Source organism: Oncorhynchus mykiss, chromosome 7, assembly GCF_057628025.1.
Source record: "Oncorhynchus mykiss isolate SJ-2025 chromosome 7, ASM5762802v1, whole genome shotgun sequence".
Classification (NCBI taxonomy): domain Eukaryota; kingdom Metazoa; phylum Chordata; class Actinopteri; order Salmoniformes; family Salmonidae; genus Oncorhynchus; species Oncorhynchus mykiss.
Genome location: NC_143028.1, coordinates 19523890 through 19547168, shown reverse-complemented (window position 1 = coordinate 19547168; position 23279 = coordinate 19523890). Strand labels below are relative to the sequence as shown.

At 45.3% G+C, this 23279-nt stretch overlaps 1 protein-coding gene across 18 annotated transcripts in view; it reads left to right on the top strand.

Moving 5' to 3' along the window:
- LOC110527549 (B-cell CLL/lymphoma 9 protein) overlaps positions 1-23279 on the top strand; it is a 103675-nt gene that overhangs the window by 72721 nt on the left and 7675 nt on the right. For 3 of the 18 annotated variants that reach the window (XM_036983034.2, XM_036983036.2, XM_090240505.1), the window contains exons 3-7: positions 4340-4418; positions 15755-16125; positions 17955-18268; positions 20536-20646; positions 21337-21499. In XM_036983034.2, the coding sequence (XP_036838929.2) occupies positions 15827-16125; positions 17955-18268; positions 20536-20646; positions 21337-21499 (887 nt within the window). In that variant the 5' untranslated portion in view covers positions 4340-4418; positions 15755-15826. The remainder of the gene's footprint in view (positions 1-4339; positions 4419-15754; positions 16126-17954; positions 18269-20535; positions 20647-21336; positions 21500-23279) is intronic. The other 15 variants (XM_036983035.2, XM_036983037.2, XM_090240496.1 and 12 more) reach the window with 9 other exon arrangements.

Genomic DNA, 23279 nt, shown 5'->3' with positions numbered 1-23279 from the left:
TAGAAAAAGGGAACATACGTCCTGGGGGGGGGGGGACTTGGTATAGTGATACTTGGCCTGGTAGTATGAAGAAGAAAAATTCTAAACAATGTATGCACTCACAACTGTACGTTGCTCTGGATAAGAGTGTCTGCTAAATTAAAATGTCAAATGTATCGTTGGTATTGTGACAACCCCACTCTTAAAATAGACACATTTTGTTGCTGTTTACACAGATTTTCTGCGCACACATTTTTGGTCTCCTTTTTTGGCCCCCACCAGTTTGCGTCAACGGCAAAAACCGATCTGGGACCAGGCTAGATCAGGCCTAAGTCGAGGTCAAAACTATTTGGCCCGTAATACAGAGTAGAGCTGGGACTACTCGTTAGTATCGTGGCAAGGAAACAAAACACATGGTTTTAACTTATTTTGGAAAACAGCCCTAATGTTGAAAACAAACATGTTGTCAACCAGAGTCACATTTGATTTATTTCCCAAGCTATAGCACGCTATTCGATGCTGCGGGTTTTTAAAGGACCAACATTTTTGGATCTGCGTCGTGTTTATGTTTTTGCCATGGACAAAATACACCGATACTGGTATCGTCACAGCCCCATGTCAGAGGGTTATGCACAGGGTCAGGTCTACCACTGGATATGTTGGTAAAATGTTTGTGGGTCTGCTTGTCTGTTGAGGGGTATTTGTAGGGTTTCTGTTGGTAATAGGTTTAGTGGGGATGTGGGCTTTGGTTTGTCAGCAGCTTAATCTGTTTAGTGAGCTGTGTGTTTGTGTCTTGGTTTCGGCTTGAGTATCTCAGTAATGATACGTGTTTGTGTGTGTTGAGTCTGAGAGGGAGGCACATCTGCTGATCATGCTCCTCTCATTATGTATGAGCGATGCAGTGACACCCCTCCTCTCTGCCCCTCCGCTCTGCCGCAGTCAAGCCGTAATGCAACCCCTGTGACTGGGATGCCTGATAGCCGTCTGCATTAATATTTTCTATTTCCCCATCTGCTCATCAATGTTACTATTCTACCGATACGGTCTCGCTCCTGAGATCAAATCCCAATGCCCAATTCACTCTTCATATACACAGTCATTCAGTTTCTCTGGCTCGGGTTGAATACTGTTAGAGTGAATACAGACGAACAGGAACGTCGGGCGCACACAGCAGATCACCCGCTTGGTGTCGGCGGCCAGTGCTGACTCAACATGCCGGACCGTCAAGTGATGAACAGATAATAACGTCCGATGTTCTGTGGTTGGAGGCGATGGGACGGCCACCCGTTGCCCACTGCCGACATTCGTGTTGATCCGTCTTCCCTCTTCGGATGCTGCCTTTCTTCCTCCGTTCCTCCCCGTAGGTTTCATAGCTTACACCAATCCACTCGTGTCAGATCAGCCATGACTTCAAGGAAGGATGTAATTTACACACCGCCTTCTTCTTTACGTCAAATTATATTTCTTACCTGCACGCTAGGAAACGTTTGGCTGTGGCTTTGGTATAGATTTCTGTGATCGTCTTGCTGGTTTGTGGGCCTTTTGTTAAGTCGGCGCTGTTGGTAGATCGTCTTAGAACCATGATTGGCTGCAGATATTGTGACCTATTAACTGTGTGATGAGCTGACCCCGGCAGTGTTGGGGCCAATCAGGATGTCTTAAAACAGAAGCAGGGACAGCAGACCTGGGTCAAATACTTTCATACTTGAGCTGTGCTTAATGAAGTGTGCCTGCCTGGGTGCACTGTTGTTTTCATGTTGGTTTCAAGTTAGTGTCGGCTGCTACTCCTTGGCATCATACTGAACTTCCTGGTGGTGAAGGATTGCTTGTTTGGACACAGATGCACCGCACGCAAACGCAAGCACCCCTGATGTGGCTTACACACACACACACACAGCGTGTGCAGATTAGAGGAATTAAGTGAGTGTGCTGGCGCTAGGGCTGACCTGCTCCGGATGATCGTCTTGGGCTGTGCTGATGAGATTTTGGCCCTGGCCCCACAGCCACTGTAAGCAGATTAGCTCACCCGCTGAAAGGTGAACGCTGAACTGCCACGCTACTTTTGTCCACACCAGTGTGTGTGTGGGAGAGAGTGGGATTACATCATCTGACACTGGCGTCGCTCCATCGTGACTGAACAGGGCATGTTTTACATCTGACATGGGCGTCGCTCCATCATGACTGAACAGCATCATGACTGAACAGAATCATGACTGAACAGCATCATGACTGAACAGGGCATGTTTTACATCTTAAATGGGTGTCGCTCCATCATGACTGAACATAATCATGACTGAACAGCATCATGACTGAACAGGGCATGTTTTACATCTGAAATGGGTGTCGCTCCATCATGACTGAACAGCATCATGACTGAACAGCATCATGACTGAACAGGGCATGTTTTACATCTGACATGGGTGTCGCTCCATCATGACCCAACAGCATCATGACTGAACAGGGTATGTTTTACATCTGACATGGGTGTCGCTCCATCATGACTGAACAGCATCATGACTGAACCGGGCATGTTTTACATCTGACATGGGTGTCGCTCCATCATGACTGAACAGCATCATGACTGAACAGGACATGTTTTACATCTGACATGGGCGTCGCTCCATCATGACTGAACAGGGCATGTTTTACATCTGAAATGGGTGTCGCTCCATCATGACTGAACAGCATCATGACTGAACATAATCATGACTGAACAGCATCATGACTGAACAGGGCATGTTTTACATCTGACATGGGCGTCGCTCCATCATGACCCAACAGCATCATGACTGAACCGGGCATGTTTTACATCTGACATGGGTGTCGCTCCATCATGACCCAACAGCATCATGACTGAACAGCATCATGACTGAACAGGGCATGTTTTACATCTGACATGGGCGTCGCTCCATCATGGCTGAACAGCATCATGACTGAACAGCATCATGACTGAACCGGGCATGTTTTACATCTGACATGGGTGTCGCTCCATCATGACTGAACAGCAGCATGACTGAACCGGGCATGTTTTACATCTGACATGGGTGTCGCTCCATCATGACCCAACAGCATCATGACTGAACCGCATCATGACTGAACAGGGCATGTTTTACATCTGACATGGGTGTCGCTCCATCATGACCCAACAGCATCATGACTGAACAGCATCATGACTGAACAGGGTATGTTTTACATCTGACATGGGTGTCGCTCCATCATGACCCAACAGCATCATGACTGAACCGGGCATGTTTTACATCTGACATGGGTGTCGCTCCATCATGACCCAACAGCATCATGACTGAACCGGGCATGTTTTACATCTGACATGGGTGTCGCTCCATCATGACTGAACAGCATCATGACTGAACAGCATCATGACTGAACAGGGCATGTTTTACATCTGACATGGGTGTCGCTTCATCATGACTGAACAGCATCATGACTGAACATAATCATGACTGAACAGCATCATGACTGAACAGGGCATGTTTTACATCTGACATGGGCGTCGCTCCATCATGATTGAACAGCATCATGACTGAACAGGGCATGTTTTACATCTGACATGGGTGTCGCTCCATCATGATTGAACAGCATCATGACTGAACCGGGCATGTTTTACATCTGACATGGGTGTCGCTCCATCATGACTGAACAGCATCATGACTGAACAGGGCATGTTTTACATCTGACATGGGTGTCGCTTCATCATGACCCAACAGCATCATGACTGAACAGCATCATGACTGAACAGGGCATGTTTTACATCTGACATGGGTGTCGCTCCATCATGACCCAACAGCATCATGACCGAACAGCATCATGACTGAACAGCATCATGACTGAACCGGGCATGTTTTACATCTGACATGGGTGTCGCTTCATCATGACTGAACAGCATCATGTGTTCATTTCAATATGATATGCGTTCATTTCAATATGATATGCGTTCAGTGTTCATTTCAATAGATCTCTTTTTAAATTGCTGCAATGAGCAGGTAGATGAATAGGAAATGTAATTAACAAACCAATTAGAACGTCCGGTGGAGGTGTTCTGAAATTAGGATGAAATGTAATGGTTTAAATGACATTTAATGGTCTTCCCTTTTGATTTTCCTTCATGCTATTCCTAATCATGTATATTTGTACATGTAAATAGTCCTCATTCCTGCTATACTGAACCACTAGCTGTCTACGTGCTGTTATAGACTGCTAAATCGAGTTGCGTTATATCATGAAAAGGGGAGCCGCTCAAGTGCTTGCCCGTAGCTCTGTCTGCTAAGCCTGTGTGTGTGTGCCAGCCATGTTGGACAGTGTGTTGTTGTGATTTGAGAGATGTCCCTCTCTTTGTCTCCAGCAGCGTTGGGGATTTGACGAGCGCCGGCCCATTGCAATGCAGACATGGCCACGGCTATATCGTGACACAGAGGGACATGGTGAGTGCTACACACGCACAGACAAGCCACTTGACAGCAGGGGGGGGGGGGGGGGGGGGCGGGCGGGGCATTAGCCTGGTGAAGCAAGAGCAGGGGGGGGGCGGGGCATTAGCCTGGTGAAGCAAGAGCAGGGGGGTGGAGGGGAAGGGAGGGGAGGGCGAGCAGTACAGGTTGAATGAGAAGTAGAGGTAGAGAGTAAGTGGTTGGTAGGGAGGGTACATTCAGTTCTCCTTCGCCTTTGTCCCTGAGGCACAGACACACCAGAGGCAGCACAGTGTACCGCACTCCCTGTAGTTAGCTCTGTGGCTCAGGTGAACATTTTGCTTCGGGCCTCTTTCTGTGACATTGGCTCAAAGGCGCCTGCAGATTACTGGGTATATAGATTAGAAAGCAAAATAGAGATCTCAGAGTTAAGCGCTTTGACTTGGGCATCCTCTATGAAAGCTATACTCGGAGTTAGTTTGAGGATTGTGATTTCTAAACAAGAGCTAGTTGCCTTTCCACAGAACAGCAGTTCCCTGGAATGAGCCCCTGACGTCAACCATAATCAATTTCCTAGAAGAAAACTGGCAACAAAGAACTGTATGTTCAGAAGTTAAGCCTTCCTATTCTCCTCCTTCCTTGAACCAATCTGAGCATTTTTTCCCCCCTGAAGTTAAAAAGGATAGTTGGCTTTAAAATACATTTTAGCTTATTTTCGTCTTACATAGGCTGTCATTTCATCCAAGTCATTGGTTATTTAGCAATGGCAGGAATCCCCTGGCTAGCATTTTTGGAGCATGTTAGCAATGCTAGTGGAAACAGACTGTATTAGTTATCGGAGAATTATAGCATTAGCTGCTCTTAAAGTCAAATCACCATTTTATTATAATTTTTGGGGCTTTGTGAACATTTTAAAATATGCTAATTTCGATCTAAAAGGATGTTTTAGACTCATGAGTAGCCATAGCCTTCTCTAGCTTTCATGTCTGGCTCATTCTGAATGAAGTGTTTTCAGTCTCATCTTATACCCACCGGTTAATGGCTGCGAGCAACCTTTTACATGCACACACTGAGCCGAGCCAGAGTCCCGTAGGAGTGTGTCGTCCTCCCGAGAGTGTGTCACGTGTCACGCTCCTTGAGCGCAAACTGTGGTTTTAAAGTTCACAGGGAGTGGAGGTGACACCGATGACATTTGTCAAGACTGACGGCAACCGTTAGCCAGTGAAACGGTTTGCTGTGATGCTAGTTTTGTCTTTGGAAGAGGATCACAATGTATGCTACCCTACTTCTGCAAGCAGCCAACCAGTTAATGTCCCTGACCTATTGAAATGTGAGCGTGTTTGGAAAGCGATACAGATGTAAATATCAAGGACCAAGGTTTACGCCTAGTGTAGACAGACGGAACGGGAAGGAGGTTGGATGGACCGGCAGGCAGAAAGCAGACTGACCGATGCTTTGCAGAATGACTTGGCCTTGTCTGTGTTAAGAAGAAGAAGAAGAACCCACCCAGGATTGTCTTGAATCTGATGAAATGCTTAGAAACTTTCTTAGTGTAGCACTCTTCTACACTTTGATCATACATTATTATTGTGCGTGTACATTTGTACATGTGTGTGTATAGGTATGTGTGTGTTTATTCACACGCATGTGAAAAATGCACACGTTTTTGCCAGTTTTGAATCTGGAGATTTTGGCCAGGCTTCGTTTTCATGTGTGTGAGCCTTTGTGCCTGTTGGCAGCCAAGCACATAGCCTATACTCTCCCTCTGTTGGTTATGTCCTTACTACAGGAGGGCTGGAGGGAGAGAGTAGCAACTGATCAGTAGTGGCTTTGCTTCAAAATGGAATTGACATAATATGGCTAGTAGATGCTGGTGGGCACAGCCAGGGTGTATGTGGCCTGCGTGTGTACCCTATATGCCTGTGTGCCAGAAAAATGGGTCCTTCAGCAAGTTGAGATCTGTGTTTGTGAAACATCGGAGTGTAATTTGGGATCCATACTTTCCATTTTCCATTCATGCATGCATATTGCATAACCACCACCAGGTTACATGCACTATGAGATTTGTTGGTTGGACTAATTCTATCCAGCACCCCCCTGTTTCAGGATATTTCTGGAGTGCGCAGCACGTCTAGGGGGAGACTTCACACAGTTGCGTGATGTTTATCTGGTGCTCGGTAGGATAAAAAGACATGCTTTGGTGTCTTCGCGGCGGGTTTGTTTCGGAGCCCTCTTCAAGGTCAATTTGAGAGTGCTCATCTCTTCGCTGGGAGTATGGAAATGAGTGCTCTTTGAGAGAGGGCATGTTGCAACGCTTTGCACATCCCTCCAGCAATGCAAAAATAAATGTGAGTCTCTCTTGTTGACTCTCTCTCTCTCTTTCTTTTTCATTGACTCTGTCTCTCCCCCTCTCTCGCTAACACAAACAGTTACACAGAGAAGGCTGTTAGAGTAAACCGCAAGCAGTTGCGGTTCATACAGGCATTTTAAGGAGACGCGTTAGCTATTAGCATGGAGCCCCTGTGGCACCACAGCAAAGCAGACTGCCGTAGAGGGTCTGTTCTGTCTTGTCTGTGTGAATGGATCTCTGTTGCGCAGAGCTGGGCTAATAGTTTGTTTAAATTCTTCCAATTAGTTGCTATGATCGCTAGACTGAGACGAACCTGGCTAGTTATCGGTGGGAGAGGATACCGGTTGGGTGAGCGCCTGTCCCTTTCTCCTCGTCTCCCTCCCTCGCTCCTCCTCCTCTCTCTCCTCATTCTCCCGCTTTTCCTCTCTCTCTCTTTCCAATCTTCTTTCTCTTCCACTCCTTTTTCTCCCTCGTGTGCCCCTCTCCCTTTTCCCCTTTCCCTATCCTTTTCATACTCTCTCTCTCTCACCATCATCACACAAAGTGTCAGCGATTTTGGCTTGTTTTCTGGTCCATTGCAGAGAGGGGCATTAGCCAAGGCACTGTGACCTGACCCGACCCGGCCTTTTGAAGGCTGCCGCTGCACCACTCTGTAGTCTGGTTGTTATGTCCTCCTGTCCTGGCGCTGGACCAGCGGGCCTGCTAAACTGTGTCATCATCCCCGTTATTTAGTCCACCCAAGATCTCACAGTACAGGCCAAGGGAGGGAGCAGGAAACGCTGGTGCATTCTGGAATTTTAGGTTGGTTCCGTGAGGGAAGTGTGTGTGTGTGTGTGTGTGGGGGGAGGTCGGTCAATGTTTGAATGAGGCTGGTTGGGGAGGTTGTGGTCCCCCTGCCTCTTTCCCCTGCAGTGCTGGAGGCTGCCTAGTTTCCCTCTGCCCCTGGGGTAAACACAAACACGCAGCATGCATGCCTGCATTCACACATCATATTCAGTCAGACAGCTTCACAGCATGCTACGGTGTAGGTTTACTTCTAGATGATTTCTGGATGTTGAGGTGCCCAAATTGGGCTATTCAGTGTTTAAGGCGTCTTCTACTTTCTAAAGGAAATTCCATTTAGTCTGAAATGAAGGTGTAGGGTCCAGATCATTTGAAAACCCACTGTGTGTGTATCTTTCCCAGTGTTTCTCCCAGTGTGTGTGGGTGGGTGCTTGTCTGTTGAGCGGCACAGCGCACTCAAACACTCCCGAGTTGTTGTGCTGGGAGTCGTTCAGATTCAGATACCAGTGGCGTTGCCACGGCGACCGTGTGGGTGCACGCTCGTTAGTGAAGTGTAATGTCTCTGTCTTTCTCTCCTCGGCGCAGAAGCTCGACTGACTCTATGCCTCTGCCTGTGCTTACCACACTCGAGTGGTGGAATGGAAACAGTGGCCTTATACAGACACGTGTCTCTGTGTCTTTTTTGAATATCATGAACATACTGTGTTTGGTAGGAGAGGGCAGGAGCCTTGCCTAGGGAAACTGGCCTGGGTTGTGTTCATTAGGGACAAAATGGACAAACGCTCCAGTGAAACGGAGAGGTACGATCTGAACTTATCCAATAATATATGCTATGTTTTCCGTTGCATTTAAAAAATAAAAAAAAACCTGTGTGCCCTAATGAACACAACTCTGTTATAGCTCTTGATGGGAGAGGTAGAGCTGTTCAAGGCTTGATACTGGTGAGCTCACCCCTCTCTTTCACATCCTCCCAACTGACTCCTCCTCTCTTTCTGGGTTTTGATGACCTAATTTTTTCCCCACTGCATACCCCGGAGGGCACGGAGGTGTTAGATATAGCAGGACCTCTACAAAACCTGACTCACGCACTCTGATACCGAGCCTGTTACGTCTGCTGAGACGTGCTCCCATTGCTGGGCCGTATTCATTAGTGCACACCATAGCTAAACGTGGCAAGGTTTGTCTTGCAACGAAAATTAGTTTCTTATTGGTTATCTTTTAAGTCCAGGTAGCTGCTCCCCGTTTCGGTCCATTTGCTTCCGATGTCAAGTGAATAGGACCCTGGTTTCCTGAGTCCGATCCCGTCCTCTTGTCACTAGATTATTAGATTTCACATGTAGTTGGCACGTCAAGGTAGGAGGGCTGTTGAAGTAGTTTACTGAGTAGTGTTCATCTTTTAAGCTTTTTAGTCATCTCAGAAGCCAGAACCAAATATTTAATTGACTGGCAGCCAACTTTTTAGGATTGAGAGTTGTGATGTATGATATATCGGAATCGGACGATATTAGCCAAAAATGCCAATATCGGCATCTGCCCGATGTCTAGTTTAATGCTGATGTGCAAAACCGATGTCAAAGCGTATACCTATATAATGTAGGTCCATGACTAGAGGTTGACCGATTTCGGACGATTAAAAAAAAAAAAAAAGTATTTTTATTTTTACAAATATATATATATATATATATATATATATATATATATATATATATATATATATATATATATATATATATATATATATATATATATATATATATATATATATATATATTTTTTTTTTTTTTTTAATAATGCCAATTACAACAATACTGAATGAACACTTATTTTAACTTAATATAATACATCAATAAAATCCATTTAGCCTCAAATAAATAATGAAACATGTTCAATTTGGTTTAAATAATGCAAAAACAAAGTGTTGGAGAAGAAAGTAAAAGTGCAATATGTGCCATGAATGAAAGCTAACGTTTCAGTTCCTTGCTCAGAACATGAGAACATATGAAAGCTGGTGGTTTCTTTTAACACGAGTCTTCAATATTCCCAGGTTTTAGCTTGTAGTTATTATAGGAATTAAAGGACTATTTATCTCTATTCCATTTGTATTTCATATACCTTTGACTATTGGATGTTCTTATAGGCACTTTAGTATTGCCAGTGTAACAGTATAGCTTCCATCCCTCTCCTCACCGCTACCTGGGCTCGAACCAGGAACACATCGACAACAGCTACCCTCGAAGCAGCGTTACCCATGCAGAGCAAGGGGAACAACCACTCCAAGTCTCAGAGCGAGTGACGTTTGAAACGCTATTAGCGCACATAGCGCTATTATTCTTTCAGTGAAATATGGAACTGTTCCGTATTTTATCTAATGGATGGCGTCCCTACGTCTAAATATTGCTGTTAGATTGCACAACCTTCAATGTTATGTCATAATTACGTAAAATTCTGGCAAATTAGTTCGCAATGAGCCAGGCGGCCCAAACTGTTGCATATACCCTGACTCTGCATGCAATAAACGCGAGAGAAGTGACACAATTTCACCTGGTTAATATTGCCTGCTAACCTGGATTTCTTTTAACTAAATATGCAGGTTTAAAAATATATACATTGGGGCAAAAAAGTATTTAGTCAGCCACCAATTGTGCAAGTTCTCACACTTAAAAAGATGAGAGGCCTGTAATTTTCATCATTTTCATCAACTATGACAGACAAAATGGAGAAAAAAAATCCAGAAAATCACATTGTAGGATTTTTTATGAATTTATTTGCAAATTATGGTGGAAAATAAGTATTTGGTCACCTACAAACAAGCAAGATTTCTGGCTCTCACAGACCTGTAACTTCTTCTTTAAGAGGCTCCTCTGTCCTCCACTCGTTACCTGTATCAGTATAAAAGACACCTGTCCACAACCTCAAATAGTCACACTCCAAACTCCACTATGGCCAAGACCAAAGAGCTGTCAAAGGACAGACCTGCACCAGGCTGGGAAGACTGAATCTGCAATAGGTAAGCAGCTTGGTTTGAAGAAATCAACTGTGGGAGCAATTATTAGGAAATGGAAGACATACAAGACCACTGATAATCTCCCTCGATCTGGGGCTCCACGCAAGATCTCACCCCGTGGGGTCAAAATGATCACAAGAACGGTGAGCAAAAATCCCAGAACCACACGGGGGGACCTAGTGAATGACCTGCAGAGAGCTGGGACCAAAGTAACAAAGCCTACTATCAGTAACACACCAGGGACTCAAATCCTGCAGTGCCAGACGTGTCCCCCTGCTTAAGCCAGTACATGTCCAGGCCCGTCTGAAGTTTGCTAGAGAGCATTTGGATGATCCAGAAGAAGATTGGGAGAATGTCATATGGTCAGATGAAACCAAAATATAACTTTTTGGTAAAAACTCAACTCGCCGTGTTTGGAGGACAAAGAATGCTGAGTTGCATCCAAAGAACACCATACCTACTGTGAAGCATGGGGGTGGAAACGTCATGCTTTGGAGCTGTTTTTCTTCAAAGGGACCAGGATGACTGATCCATGTAAAGGAAAGAATAAATGGGGCCATGTATCGTGAGATTTTGAGTGAAAACCTCCTTCCATCAACAAGGGCTTTGAAGATGAAACGTGTCTGGGTCTTTCAGCATGACAATGATCCCAAACACACCGCCCGGGGAACGAAGGAGTGACTTCGTAAGAAGCATTTCAAGGTCCTGGAGTGGCCTAGCCAGTCTCCAGATCTCAACCCCATAGAAAATCTTTGGAGGGAGTTGAAAGTCCGTGTTGCCCAGCAACAGCCCCAAAACATCACTGCTCTAGAGGAGATCTGCATGGAGGAATGGGCCAAAATACCAGCAACAGTGTGTGAAAACCTTGTGAAGACTTACAGAAAATGTTTGACCTCTGTTTATTGCCAACAAAGGGTATATAACAAAGTATTGAGAAACTTTTGTTATTGACCAAATACTTATTTTCCACCATAATTTGCAAATGAATTCATTAAAAATCCTACAATGTGATTTTCTGTATTTTTTTTCTCATTTTCTCTGTCATAGTCAGTGTACCTATGATGAAAATTACAGGCCTCTCTCATCTTTTTAAGTGGGAGAACTTGCACAATTGGTGGCTGACTAAATACTTTTTTGCCCCACTGTACTTTTGTGTATTGATTTTAAGAAAGGCATTGAAATTTATGGTTAGGTACACGTTGGAGCAACGACAGTCCTTTTTTGCGAATGCGCACCACATCGATTATATGCAACGCAGGACACGCTAGATAAACTAGAAATATCATCAACCATGTGTAGTTATAACTAGTGATTATGATTGATTGATTATTTTTTATAAGATAAGTTTAATGCTAGCTAGCAACTTACCTTTGCTTCTTACTGCATTCGCGTAACAGGCAGGCTCCTCGTGAGGCAGGTGGTTAGAGCGTTGGACTAGTTAACCGTAAGGTTGCAAGATTGAATCCCTGAGCTGACAAGGTAAAAATCCGTTGTTCTGCCCCTGAACAAGGCAGTTAACCCACCGTTCCTAGGCCGTCATTGAAAATAAGAATGTGTTCTTAAATGACTTGCCTAGTTAAATAAGGTCTATTTAAAAAAAAATATATATATAATAAAAATCGGCGTCCAAAAATACAGATTTCCAATTGTTATGAAAACTTGAAATCGGCCCTAATTTATCGTCCATTCCGATTAATCGGTCGACCTCTATACGTGACATAATGACGACACGTAACATTTTGCGCTACACGTGCAACACAGCATTCCTAACCTAGCCCACAATGTCTGCTGTGTGGATCTAGCAGTCAACAAGTCTATCAGTCATTTGAAAGAGTAAGAACATTTCAGCGAGACAACTCAAAGGGGAAATCCATTAACGCCAAGATAATGGAATTCATTGCCCTTGACAATCAACCGTTCTCTGTCGTGGGTGATGTTGGCTTTCGCGACTGGTCGAGCAATGGTACACACTACCAAGTGCGCTATTTTTCAGATGTTGCCCTACCGGAGTTACACCGTAATAGCGTCACTGCTACAGTTGAAGTCAGAAGTTTTCATACACCTTAGCCAAATACATTTAAACTCAGTTTACTTCCATTACTGACATTTTAATCCTAGAAAAAATTCCCTGTCTTAGGTCATTTAGGATCACCACTTTATTTTAAGAATGTGAAATGTCATTTATTTCAGCTTTTATTTCTTTCATCACATTCCCAGTGGGTCAGAAGTTTATATTCACTCAATTAGTATTTGGTAGCATTGCCTTTAAATTGTTTACTTGGGTCAAACGTTTCGGGTAGCCTTCCACAAGCTTCCCACAATAAGTTAGGTGAATTTTGGCCCATTCCTCTTGACAGAGCTGGTGTAACTGAGTCAGGTTTGTAGGCCACCTTGCTTGTTTTTTTCAGTTCTGCCCACAAATGTTCTATAGGCTGGAGGTCAGGGCTTTGTGATGGCCACTCCAATACCTTGACTTTGTTGTCCTTAAGCCAATTTGCCACAACTTTGGAAGTACTTGTATGCTTGGGGTCATTGTCCATTTGGAAGACCCATTTGCTACCAAGCTTTAACTTCCTGACTGATGTCTTGAGATGTTGCTTCAATATATCCACGTAATGTTTCTTTCTCATGAAAGAACTCAATACTCAATACCCAAGATATTTTTTCCCAATGTCCTCAGACTCTAAAACATCCACGCGGTATTGTTTTCCTCGTGAATAGTGTTCAATACACATAGGTTGACAATAAATGTGGCTCAATTCACAGTTGTTTCAGAGTTCCTCAATAAGAGCTACGACCCTAATGTTCTCTGGGTGTCACTGAGTAGACTGATGCCCCATGTCATTGATCCACAATCCATAGGTAAGGCTGTACAGTGAAATAAGCCCCCAATGCAATTCTAAAGTGTAATCCATTCAGTGTGATTCCAACAGATTTTGGTCAAATTAACAAATTATTGTCTTTTGTTGATTTTTATATAACATTCCAACCTCGTTTAGCATGATCTATTAAATGATGGCATAATTCTACTATTTGTATTCATTTGCATCACTGTCAATGACATAATCTTATTTTGAAGGCTAACTGCAAAGTCTACTGTTGTGGCTAATTCTTATTGTGGCTAGCTTCACATAGATGGATCCAACCACCATTATTCAAATAAGAACCATCTTATAAATTAGGGTTATTTTAGACGATGACACCTAGCTATATAGTTAGCTAGCTATAGCTACTGAAACAGATGTCGTTTTGCTATGTTTTTGGGGAAGAACATTGTCGGCATCCATGAGCTAGCTAGCTTTTTTTTAATGACCAGCACAGTAGGTGGGCGAGACAAGTTTACCAGCATCATAGCATACGTATCGATGAATCGTTGTGACACATGAAATACGAGTGATAGTGTAATAACTACGTAAAAAAAAATATGAACACCTTTATTATGTGTTGTGCAGTCATATTCAGGTCCTGATTGTTCAACAAGCTTATTTGACACGTCAAAGCCTCAAACGGTGTATCTCCATAGAAATCCTGGTTGAGAATGAAACGACTGAACAAATGAACAAAGAAACAGCTCGGCAACTAAGTGAAAAATAGGTTTTGATTACGTTTTACTGGTAGTGGGGACATAGGTAAATGGCAACAAAATACCTTTTGGTCAGTGTGGTGTGTGTGTGTAGTCTTTATTTAACTAGGCAAGTCGGCTAAGAAAAATTCTTATTTACAATGACGGCCAAACCCGGACAATGCTGGGCCAATTGTGCGCTGCCCTATGGGACTCCCAATCACGGCCGGATGTGATACAGCCTGAATTTGAACCAGAGAGTGTAGTGATGCCTCTTGCACTGAGATGCAGTGCCTTAGACCGCTGCATCAATGTGTGTGTGTGTTAACTGTACTAGAATGGTTAAAAGGCTGCTAAAATGTTAAATATCGGTTATCTGTATAGATTATTTTTTTGGGGGGGGGGCAAGGAAAATATTGGGTATCGGGCAACAATGTCATATCAGTGGATCACTAGTTGAGAGTTAAGAAACTCTTGGTGATCCTTGAACTAATTTTGTGTTTTGATTGTGAGTCTAGTATCTGTCCAGCACTTTGAGATATCAGCTGATGTACGAAGAGCTATATAAAAAAAAATACATTTGATTTGAAATTTGATTGATTTGAATTGTGTTTTGGTGGTTGTGGCCAAGCTGAAGTTACAGCCTTATTTTCATTTGGATGATTCTCTCACTGGTTTCAGGCTCCCACCCTTTAGCCAGAGGTGACTTATGGAACCACTTGCATCATCAGACTATCTTGGAAGCTTTCCTGAATATTTTATGCTATCTTAACAGTGCAGCTTTATGGAGGAGTTTCTCATATCCCTACCTGGGGGTAGTGAGCAATACTTAAAAAAAAAAAAAAGGAAATGTTTTATTCACACTGAGAATACACATTGACACCCACGTGCATACACACACACACGCACACACACACACACCTATGCCTTCATTCACGAACCAGAACTAGCATGCTTACCAATGCACATGGGAGACTAGCTCCTTCTCACATACACAGGCAGTGTCTGTATCCCAAATGACACCCTATTCCCTACACAGTGCACTACTTTTGACCAGAACTCTATGGGCCCTAGTCAAAAGTAGTGCACTATTTGGGGAATAGGCTTCCAGTTGGAATGTAGACCGTAACAAAAGCTGGGATTCTTCATTTCCACGTGCAGGGTTGTTGTTGGGGGTAGGGTGTCTGGGTGTGCATGTTCTCAGAGCACAGGGAACTGTCTCATGATAGTGATTCGGAGAAAAAGGGCCCTGGGGGAGAGGAGGATGACATGCCAAACAAGGTTACACGCATACCACTTAGAATAACGCCATGCATTAGGATTGAATACTAAGTAGCATGTTAGTGTGGCTGTTCAAACAGAGCCTCTGTCTGTTTTCTCAACCCCTGGTCTAAGATACTGTTGTCCTGTCAGTTGGTATGGAGCTGTGCAATGTCAAACCAAGTAAGCGGTCATGATTTGGTTAGTCGTCTATGTCACCGTTTCGTTTTGAGTGACGCGAACCATCTGAGGAGATTTTATAATGCCAGGGGTGCCTGATACAACAGTGGCGTTCCAAAACTTTTGTAAGTCACCAACATGCACACATTGTGAAGTTCCTAAACATTTTCTCCTGTTTTTCTTTTTTCCCTTCCCTCCACCCCTGTCTTTACCAGTGTGCCCAAGGACTGTGAGAGCTCCTTGAGGAGACTCCAGGCACACAACACCTCACACGTACTGACATCCAGATGATGCTGGAGGTGCAAGAGGAAAGAGCAGCAGGAAACTTCAGCCGGAAAGAGCGTGTCAAGAAGGAGCGGGACGAGGCAGGCCCGGACAGTGGCCGAGCCAATAGCAACACTAACCCCTCCTCTAATAACCACAACGCCGCCCTCGCCGGCACAGGCCACAGGAACCCCCGGGCCAAGGCCACACCCTCGGCCAGCCCGCACCAGCACTTGACTCCGCCCTCTGTCTCCCTGGGATCGCCGTCAATGCATTCCAGCAATCCCAAAGTGAGGAACTCCCCATCGGCTAACACGCAGAGGTGAGCTGGGTCCTTGTCTGCTAGTATGTCTCTCTCTTGGCTCTTTTAAAACAGGGGTACAACTCAACTTTTAAGGACAAATTATCCTCCGCTCCTGGGCCGCTCCTCGGGCCTCAGGCTTGATAACCTGTCAATCCCGCTGCGCAATGAAAGAGTTTGAATGCCTTCCACGTTGCCTCAAAAGCAAACGGGCGGCGTATCTCAAAAGATTGCTGTATCATCTCAGCGTGGTTCTTGAGATGTGTAGCAGTTCTCCGGGACAGTCACTGCAATAAAGACGACCTAGAATGAACCTTTTGTCCTTCTCTAATTTTAAGACCACCGTGGTAACTGCCGTGCCATCTGACTCTCCGTTCTGTGTTGTAGTTATAGTGTGGTATTTATTGAATCCTGCCGACCAGTTGGATCTAAGTCCTCCGCTTCTAAACCTGCTAAGAGGCCAGGCGAGCTCAGATCTATCAGATCTGGCATCCTGTATGAGGTTACACGACGACCAGACTTGATGAACTACTCTGGCCTGTTAAAGCTTAATCTAGTGCAGCAGGTCCTGGCTATGCGTGAGCCCTGGAACAGTGACCTGAGTGTCTCCACCCTGCAGCTGCCTCTCTGCCAGCCCATCCCTGCCTGGCCCGTGCTGACTCAGGCCCTCTGGGGCTAGTATAAAGGCTGCAGCTGCACTGCCAAAGCCCTGCTGGGGCCGTCTCACAGTAGGCACGCCGGCCATATTGGCTCAATGTTTGGCTTCGGATCCATATTGGCTCCGGTTTTGGCCGCCAGGTCATTTTGGCTAGGTTTTTAGGAGAGTGCTAGGGCTTATGTTTCACTGCTAGCTGGAAAGGGAGGCCTGGTAGGGTCCTGTTTGTAGATTGTTGTTACTCCCATTTAGTGCAGTCAACTATTTTCGATCTGTCCCTGGAATTTTAGCCCAATACAGTGGTCATACTGAACCTCGTGCCACCAGCAAAGGATTCCGGCAGTTCTCGAGCTACATTAGTGTGTCGTCAGGCCAGAGATGTAAGAGGAAGGCTGCAAATTCCATGAACTAAGTAGACCAGACCCAGGTGCTATTGCATTGGTGTCTATAGAAGACACATCCAGTTAAGTAGACCGGAACTGACAATTATTTTTCAATGCCCGAGTGAACTATCTTCATTTATCCACCATCTTTGGTCAGACTACCTGTTCCGTATCTGTTGTGCTTCCTTGTGTTCTACTTCCCGTTTCTCCTCCAACTTCATCGAGCAAACCCCTTTTTCCCCCTGCTTTGTCCATGTGTAACTGGTCTCCATGGCAATGGGGCGAGTTGTGTTCCTGCCTCTAGGTTTTGGCCCAGCACAGGGAGAAATAAGGCTGTGTACTAGTGCCTATTTTTAACAAGGCACCGATTATATATTAACACCCCCCTCCACCTCCCCTGCTGTTCCCAACTCTGTCAACAAAGAATGGGTGAGGACTGGAGGTGGCCGTGTTTACCCTTTTTTTAATCACTCACCGGCGTGCGTCATGCCTCCCCAACCAGGATCTGGGCTGTGTTCATTAGGGCACGCAACAAAATCTTTCAGTCCATTTTCTAACGCATTGGTGCCTAATGAACATGACCCAGCTGCTGGTTTAAGAGTGATGCTCTCTAAGGGCGGGGAGCTGCCTTGAGCCTCCCTCAGCCTGATAACGACTGTGGTTTGATGTAAATAATGGGTGTATTAGTTTCTACTGTTAAGCGCATGTGATTAGAGTTGCTTGTTTTTTTCCTTTTTTTGTTTGTTGAGATCAGCAATTGCATATTGTTTGAATTTCACCGACTAACTCTGGTTGTCTTTCCTCTCCATCAGCAGTCCCAAACAGAAGCAGGAGGCCATGGTGCGCTCCCCACCCGTCATGTCTCCCTCCAGCGCCGCCCAGATGGACTCAAAACTGCCCAATCAGGGAAAGCCGGGGGGCGCGGGCAGCCAATCGCAGCCCTCGCCCTGTGACCCCAAAGTTCTAGGCCCTAAGGGGCCCGTAGGGAGCCTGGGACTAAAAAACGGACAAGGCCTGAATGCAGGCAACGGGGCCAAGGGCAAAATGAAGAGGGAAAGAAGCACTTCGGTGGAGTCGTTTGAGCATCGTGACACGGGGACGAGCAACAACGAGGGGGACCAGAAAGGTAAGGCCGAGCCCCTCCCCTTCAACTAGTGATGGAGCCATCGACAGGTTTAAGTCTGTCAACCTAAAAGAATGCTTTTGATATGGAAGACGGGGTAATGATCAACATCTCATGGCACCTACAGTATCACTACTATCATAATAGTCTCATGGGGCCCGATTCAGAGTTCAGATATGCACATGCTACTCTTACTGTCATTTTCTCCAGAATCTCAAGGCAGATTATTGTCCCCGAGTGAAAATGACTCTTCATACCAAATAGTAAGAAAGTCCCGTTGAAAACCAGCATTTTCTTTTCACGTTCAACATCACCTTGTTCTCAACGGTACGCCGGGACTTCAACTGGTCAGAGGGGTGAACTCAGTGTCAAAATACAAGGACTGGGTCAAGGATGTTGAGGTGTGAATTATTAACTCATGATATGGAGTTGTCTGAGTGGGCTTTGTGACAGATATAGAGTTGTGTCCTTATAAGATGGCTCCCAGGCTTATCTGGCATGTCACGATGGCCCCCAGGACCCCACAGGGAATGTCATTAGTCACACTATTCTTGGTAGCTTTCGCCCTAGTAAGAGGGAGCGTGTGTGTGTGTGTGTGTGTATATATATATATATATGTGTGTGTGTTCCTCCTCGGGGCTGGCTGTAGTGCTGCATTAAGACATCCACAACCCCGTTTATCTCCTGGTGGAAGAAACTCTGTGAAGGCTGGAGCCTTGGAAGAAACCATCTCACTGTGTTCAAGGGGGTGTCCAGTCATTTTCCCCTTTAGTATTTCTATTTCACTGAGACATCTGGTGGTTACTACTGAGATTGCTGTTACTGAGCGGGATCTGGTTCTACGTCTTTCATGATATGAAATCATATAAATGTGAACAGAATTTTTCTTTTGGCATTGAGCCTACCACAACTAGATATTTTAGAGATGAATGAAAATGACAGTGGGGCAAATGGTAAAAGCATGTGAAAAGACATGGGAATGGGTGTAGTGTATATGAATAAAACACATGCTCTCAGAATACCCCTCCAGACACGTCAGTATGATTGCTTAGTGTTAATGTAGGTAATTGTTGATTTAATTGACATGCTTTAGGTGTGTGCCAGTGGCCATTTGTTTGTGGCATGCGCGTCTGTTGATGTAGCATGTGGATCATTCTGCACAGGGAGCTTCCACTGTAATGCACACACACACACACACACACACACACACCGCCTCATAAAGTTTTCAGGCTCTTGGCCTCGGGGCCTGCAGTGCACTGCTCACAGCTGCTTGCCTGGAGGTGCCCACGGGTTTGGGTCTGGCGATAGGGACAGAAGGTTCTGCAGTTCTGAAAGTGAGTGGTTTGGTGTGTCGACAGTGCACACTCTTAGTGATGTGTGCACTGACTTCATTTTCAAAGTATACGTACAATGTCAGACCTGGAGCTGTTGTAGGGACGCAGATTAAACCTAGTCCTGGACTAAAAGTACTTAGACTTATTGGAGAGCCTCCATTAAGCACACTGCTTAATCTGGGTCAGGGAAACCGGCCTTTAAAGTTCCAAATGCTATCTTAAATTAGTGACTGTTTGTGCATGTTTGGTTGTCGACATGTAAGACTTTGGGGTAAGAGGTAAGGGTCATATTCGGTTGGCACCGAAAACACTCAAAAATGGAGTGAAATGGGGCTGTACGATCTGAACACTTGTTTTTGTTTTCCGTTGCACAACGTTTTGCCTCATGAACACAACCCAGGCCACCCCCCAGTGTCCCGCTGGGCTCCCTGTGATTGTTGTCTGTTTAAAAGACACCGGGCTAAATAATTTACACTCCCCCCCCCCCCCCCCCCCTAGTCTCTCTCTCTCTTAGAGATCAATCAGGCGCGCCCACTTTACCCCAACATGCCTCACAGGCAGCTCGTCTCCCTCCACCCATTGGCCCGCTGAGAGCATTGATCTGAACTAGTGAATAGTCAACACGTTATTTGGTCGTAATGTGCTTAATGCTGTCACCTAGCCTGGCCCCAGGTCTGTTTGTGCTGTTACAGCCAACTCATATCGTCATTGTCCATAGGATTTAGCAAGGCAGCACAAACGGATCTGGAACCAAGCAATGAATGCTGCATCACATTATTGTAAACCCATCAAACACCAGCTAGGCCCAAATGTGTTGTTCAATTACCTTCACATGTGCATGACAAAATCAGTAAGTTGTAATGAGTACAGCTTTATAGGTGTGCTTGATTGACACTAGCCAGACTTAGCTCCTTCATCTCTCTCTCTCTGGTGTAGAGCTGGGCAGCCGAGCCAAGAGGCTGTGTGTAGCTGAGCGGCGGCAGCCCTACAGTGGAGCGGACTGGTGCTCTGGGGGCGAGAGTGACGAGGAAGACCCAGGGTTCTTTAGTAAGTACTGTAGCTACCTGGTCAACTGGTACCAGATCTGTTTACAGTCTTACCAACTCCTATGGCCACTTCCACAAACAGTCCTCTGGCAGCGTTTACACAGGCAGCCCAATTCAGACCTCTTTTTCACGAATTGATCATCTGGCCAATCGGAACAGCTCTGGAAAAAAATATGATGTGAGGAGATCTGATGTGACTGGTCAAAATACCAATTATTGGAAAAAATGTCAGAGTTGGGCTGCCTGTGTAAACGCAGCCAAACAGATCTGGGACCAGACCAGTGAACTGGGGTTGGGAAGGAACAGAAGCGTGATTTGCTCTGCGTGCTCCCCATGGCCCTCCTACATCAGATTACACAGGCCTAATGATCTGGTGTCAAGCGTCTCAGTGTAGGAGTGCTGATCTAGGAGCAGTGTAGCTTTTTAGATCACAGTGAATAAGACTACATGGACAGCGAGGAACTGATTCTACTCGGAGACGCTAGATACTGTATATATCATCTGAATAGTTTGTATTTATTGCAGTGAACACATTATATCTGATCTCACAGCGCTCCCGGATAATTTTTTTAACGTCTAAGGAACTACATACAGCGATATTTTGAGATGCACAATGGAGACAACCAGACCATCATGGTCTGGTCCATAGTGTTCTCTCATTCTCACCTCTACTTCCTGTTTCTCTCCCCAGACTGCAATTTGATAGAGATGAAGCCTTTGGACTCCAACAACGCGCTCAGCTCGGCCACGTCGACACACAATACCGTTGGAGGGCAGAGCATGGAGCTGGGCGGCAGCGGTCCCAAGCCCGGGTCAAAGGTTGTGTACGTCTTCACCACAGAGATGGCCAACAAGTAAGCTAGCTCTGGCTGTGTGTTTGTATGGTTGATTGGTCATTGTTCATGATCTGTACTTTTAAAGTATACCACACACTGAACTCTCTCTCTGGATTTAACAATGGTGGGAACTCCCTCAGGCCAATGCGTCTTTGACCAATCCGATGCTTTTAAATCTGACAATAAGGGTGCTAGTTCACACTTCTGGAGAAAGGTGGAGACTAGTGAATGCATTCAAAATGAAGTGAAGTCACCTGATGGAAACCTTAGTGTTGGGTGTTGTCCCCTTCCCTCCTGACTCTTCCGAGAGATCTAGCCAGTTCCCTGTCTCTGACCCGTGCACTACCATCTCCTCCTCACACACCCTTTACCCCGCACACTCCCTGGTGTGCCCTGAGGAGCCTAGCTAGCCCCCTGGTCATTGTGTTCTGCCGGTCACTGACAGACTGGCTGTGAATAATGACAGAGGGTCACCCAAACTCCGGGCTGTCCCCTAGTGGGGTGGTCCCATTTGATTGACAAGTTATGATGACAAGCTCTTGCTCCCCCCACCCCCCGCAACTTATCTGCCCTGAGTAGCCCCCCGATCAGTGTGTTCTGCCTGTCTCGACCTCTGTATGCTCGGCTATGAAAAGCCCACTGACATTTACTCCCGAGGTGCTGACCTGTTGCACCCTCTATAGCCACTATTTTTTTGACCCTGCTGGTCATCTATGAACGTTTGAACATCTCGAAGAACAATCTAGCCTTAATTGCTATGTATTATTTTATTCTCCACCTGGCACAGCCAGAAGAGGACTGGCCACCCCTCAGAGCCTGGTTCCTCTCTAGGTTTCTAGAGAGTTCCTTGCCATTCTAGGGAGTTTTTCCTAGTCACTGTGCTTCTACATCTGCGTCGCTTGTTCTTTGGGGCTTTAGGCTGGGTTTCTGTATAAGCACTCTGTGACATCTGCTGATGTAAAAAGGACTTTATAAATGCATTTGATAGATTGATGAGGAGAGATGGACAACAGGAGGCCCTGCCACTCGCCCCTAACCATGGAACGCTCAACTGTTTAGTTCACCTGTGTAGTTCAACTGGCTATTACTGATTTATAGTTGCTTGAACTCCCGCCCAGAACACATTGGCTGTGTTTACACAGGCATTCCAATTCAGATGTTTTGCCCAATCATTGGCAAAAGAGCTGATATGACTCGTCAGAAGACTGATTAGTAGGATTGAATCGTTGAGCTGCAGTGAACGGAGGACTCCTTCCTCATTGGGGTTTTACGGTGGTGTGCATACCAGTATTGGGTGCATTGCCACCACCTTCCGGGCTGGAATGTTATGAGACGGATGGAGGTGTTCTAGGTTCTGCACTCTAGTCTACATGAATGGAAGAAGTAATTGGAGAGAGTAATTGAGGCCGCTGTGGCCTATTCGCAGACGGGTGATTATGGTTTCTGATCGTCTTGAGGGTCCTTCGTGGTTATTGCTTTATTGAAACCAAGTATAGATGCCTTCCCTTTTCATCTTCTGTCCATTACTTTTGCCATTTGTCTGGGATTCTGAGGAGTGGTCCAAGGACTATGCTAAGCAGATGTATTTAAAGGCCCATGATTTCACCATGCAGTAACTTAGTTAACAGAACAATAAGAGCTTTTTCCCTCTCCACTCAGACCACTCCCAGACAGTCTTGGCTAAGTCCTTGCTTGAGAAATTGCCCTTTGCTAAGAAGGAGTTTTTTTTTGTTTCTTTTTGACCGTTTTCTTTTTTCTTTTATTTATATTTTATTTTATTTCACCTTTATTTAACCAG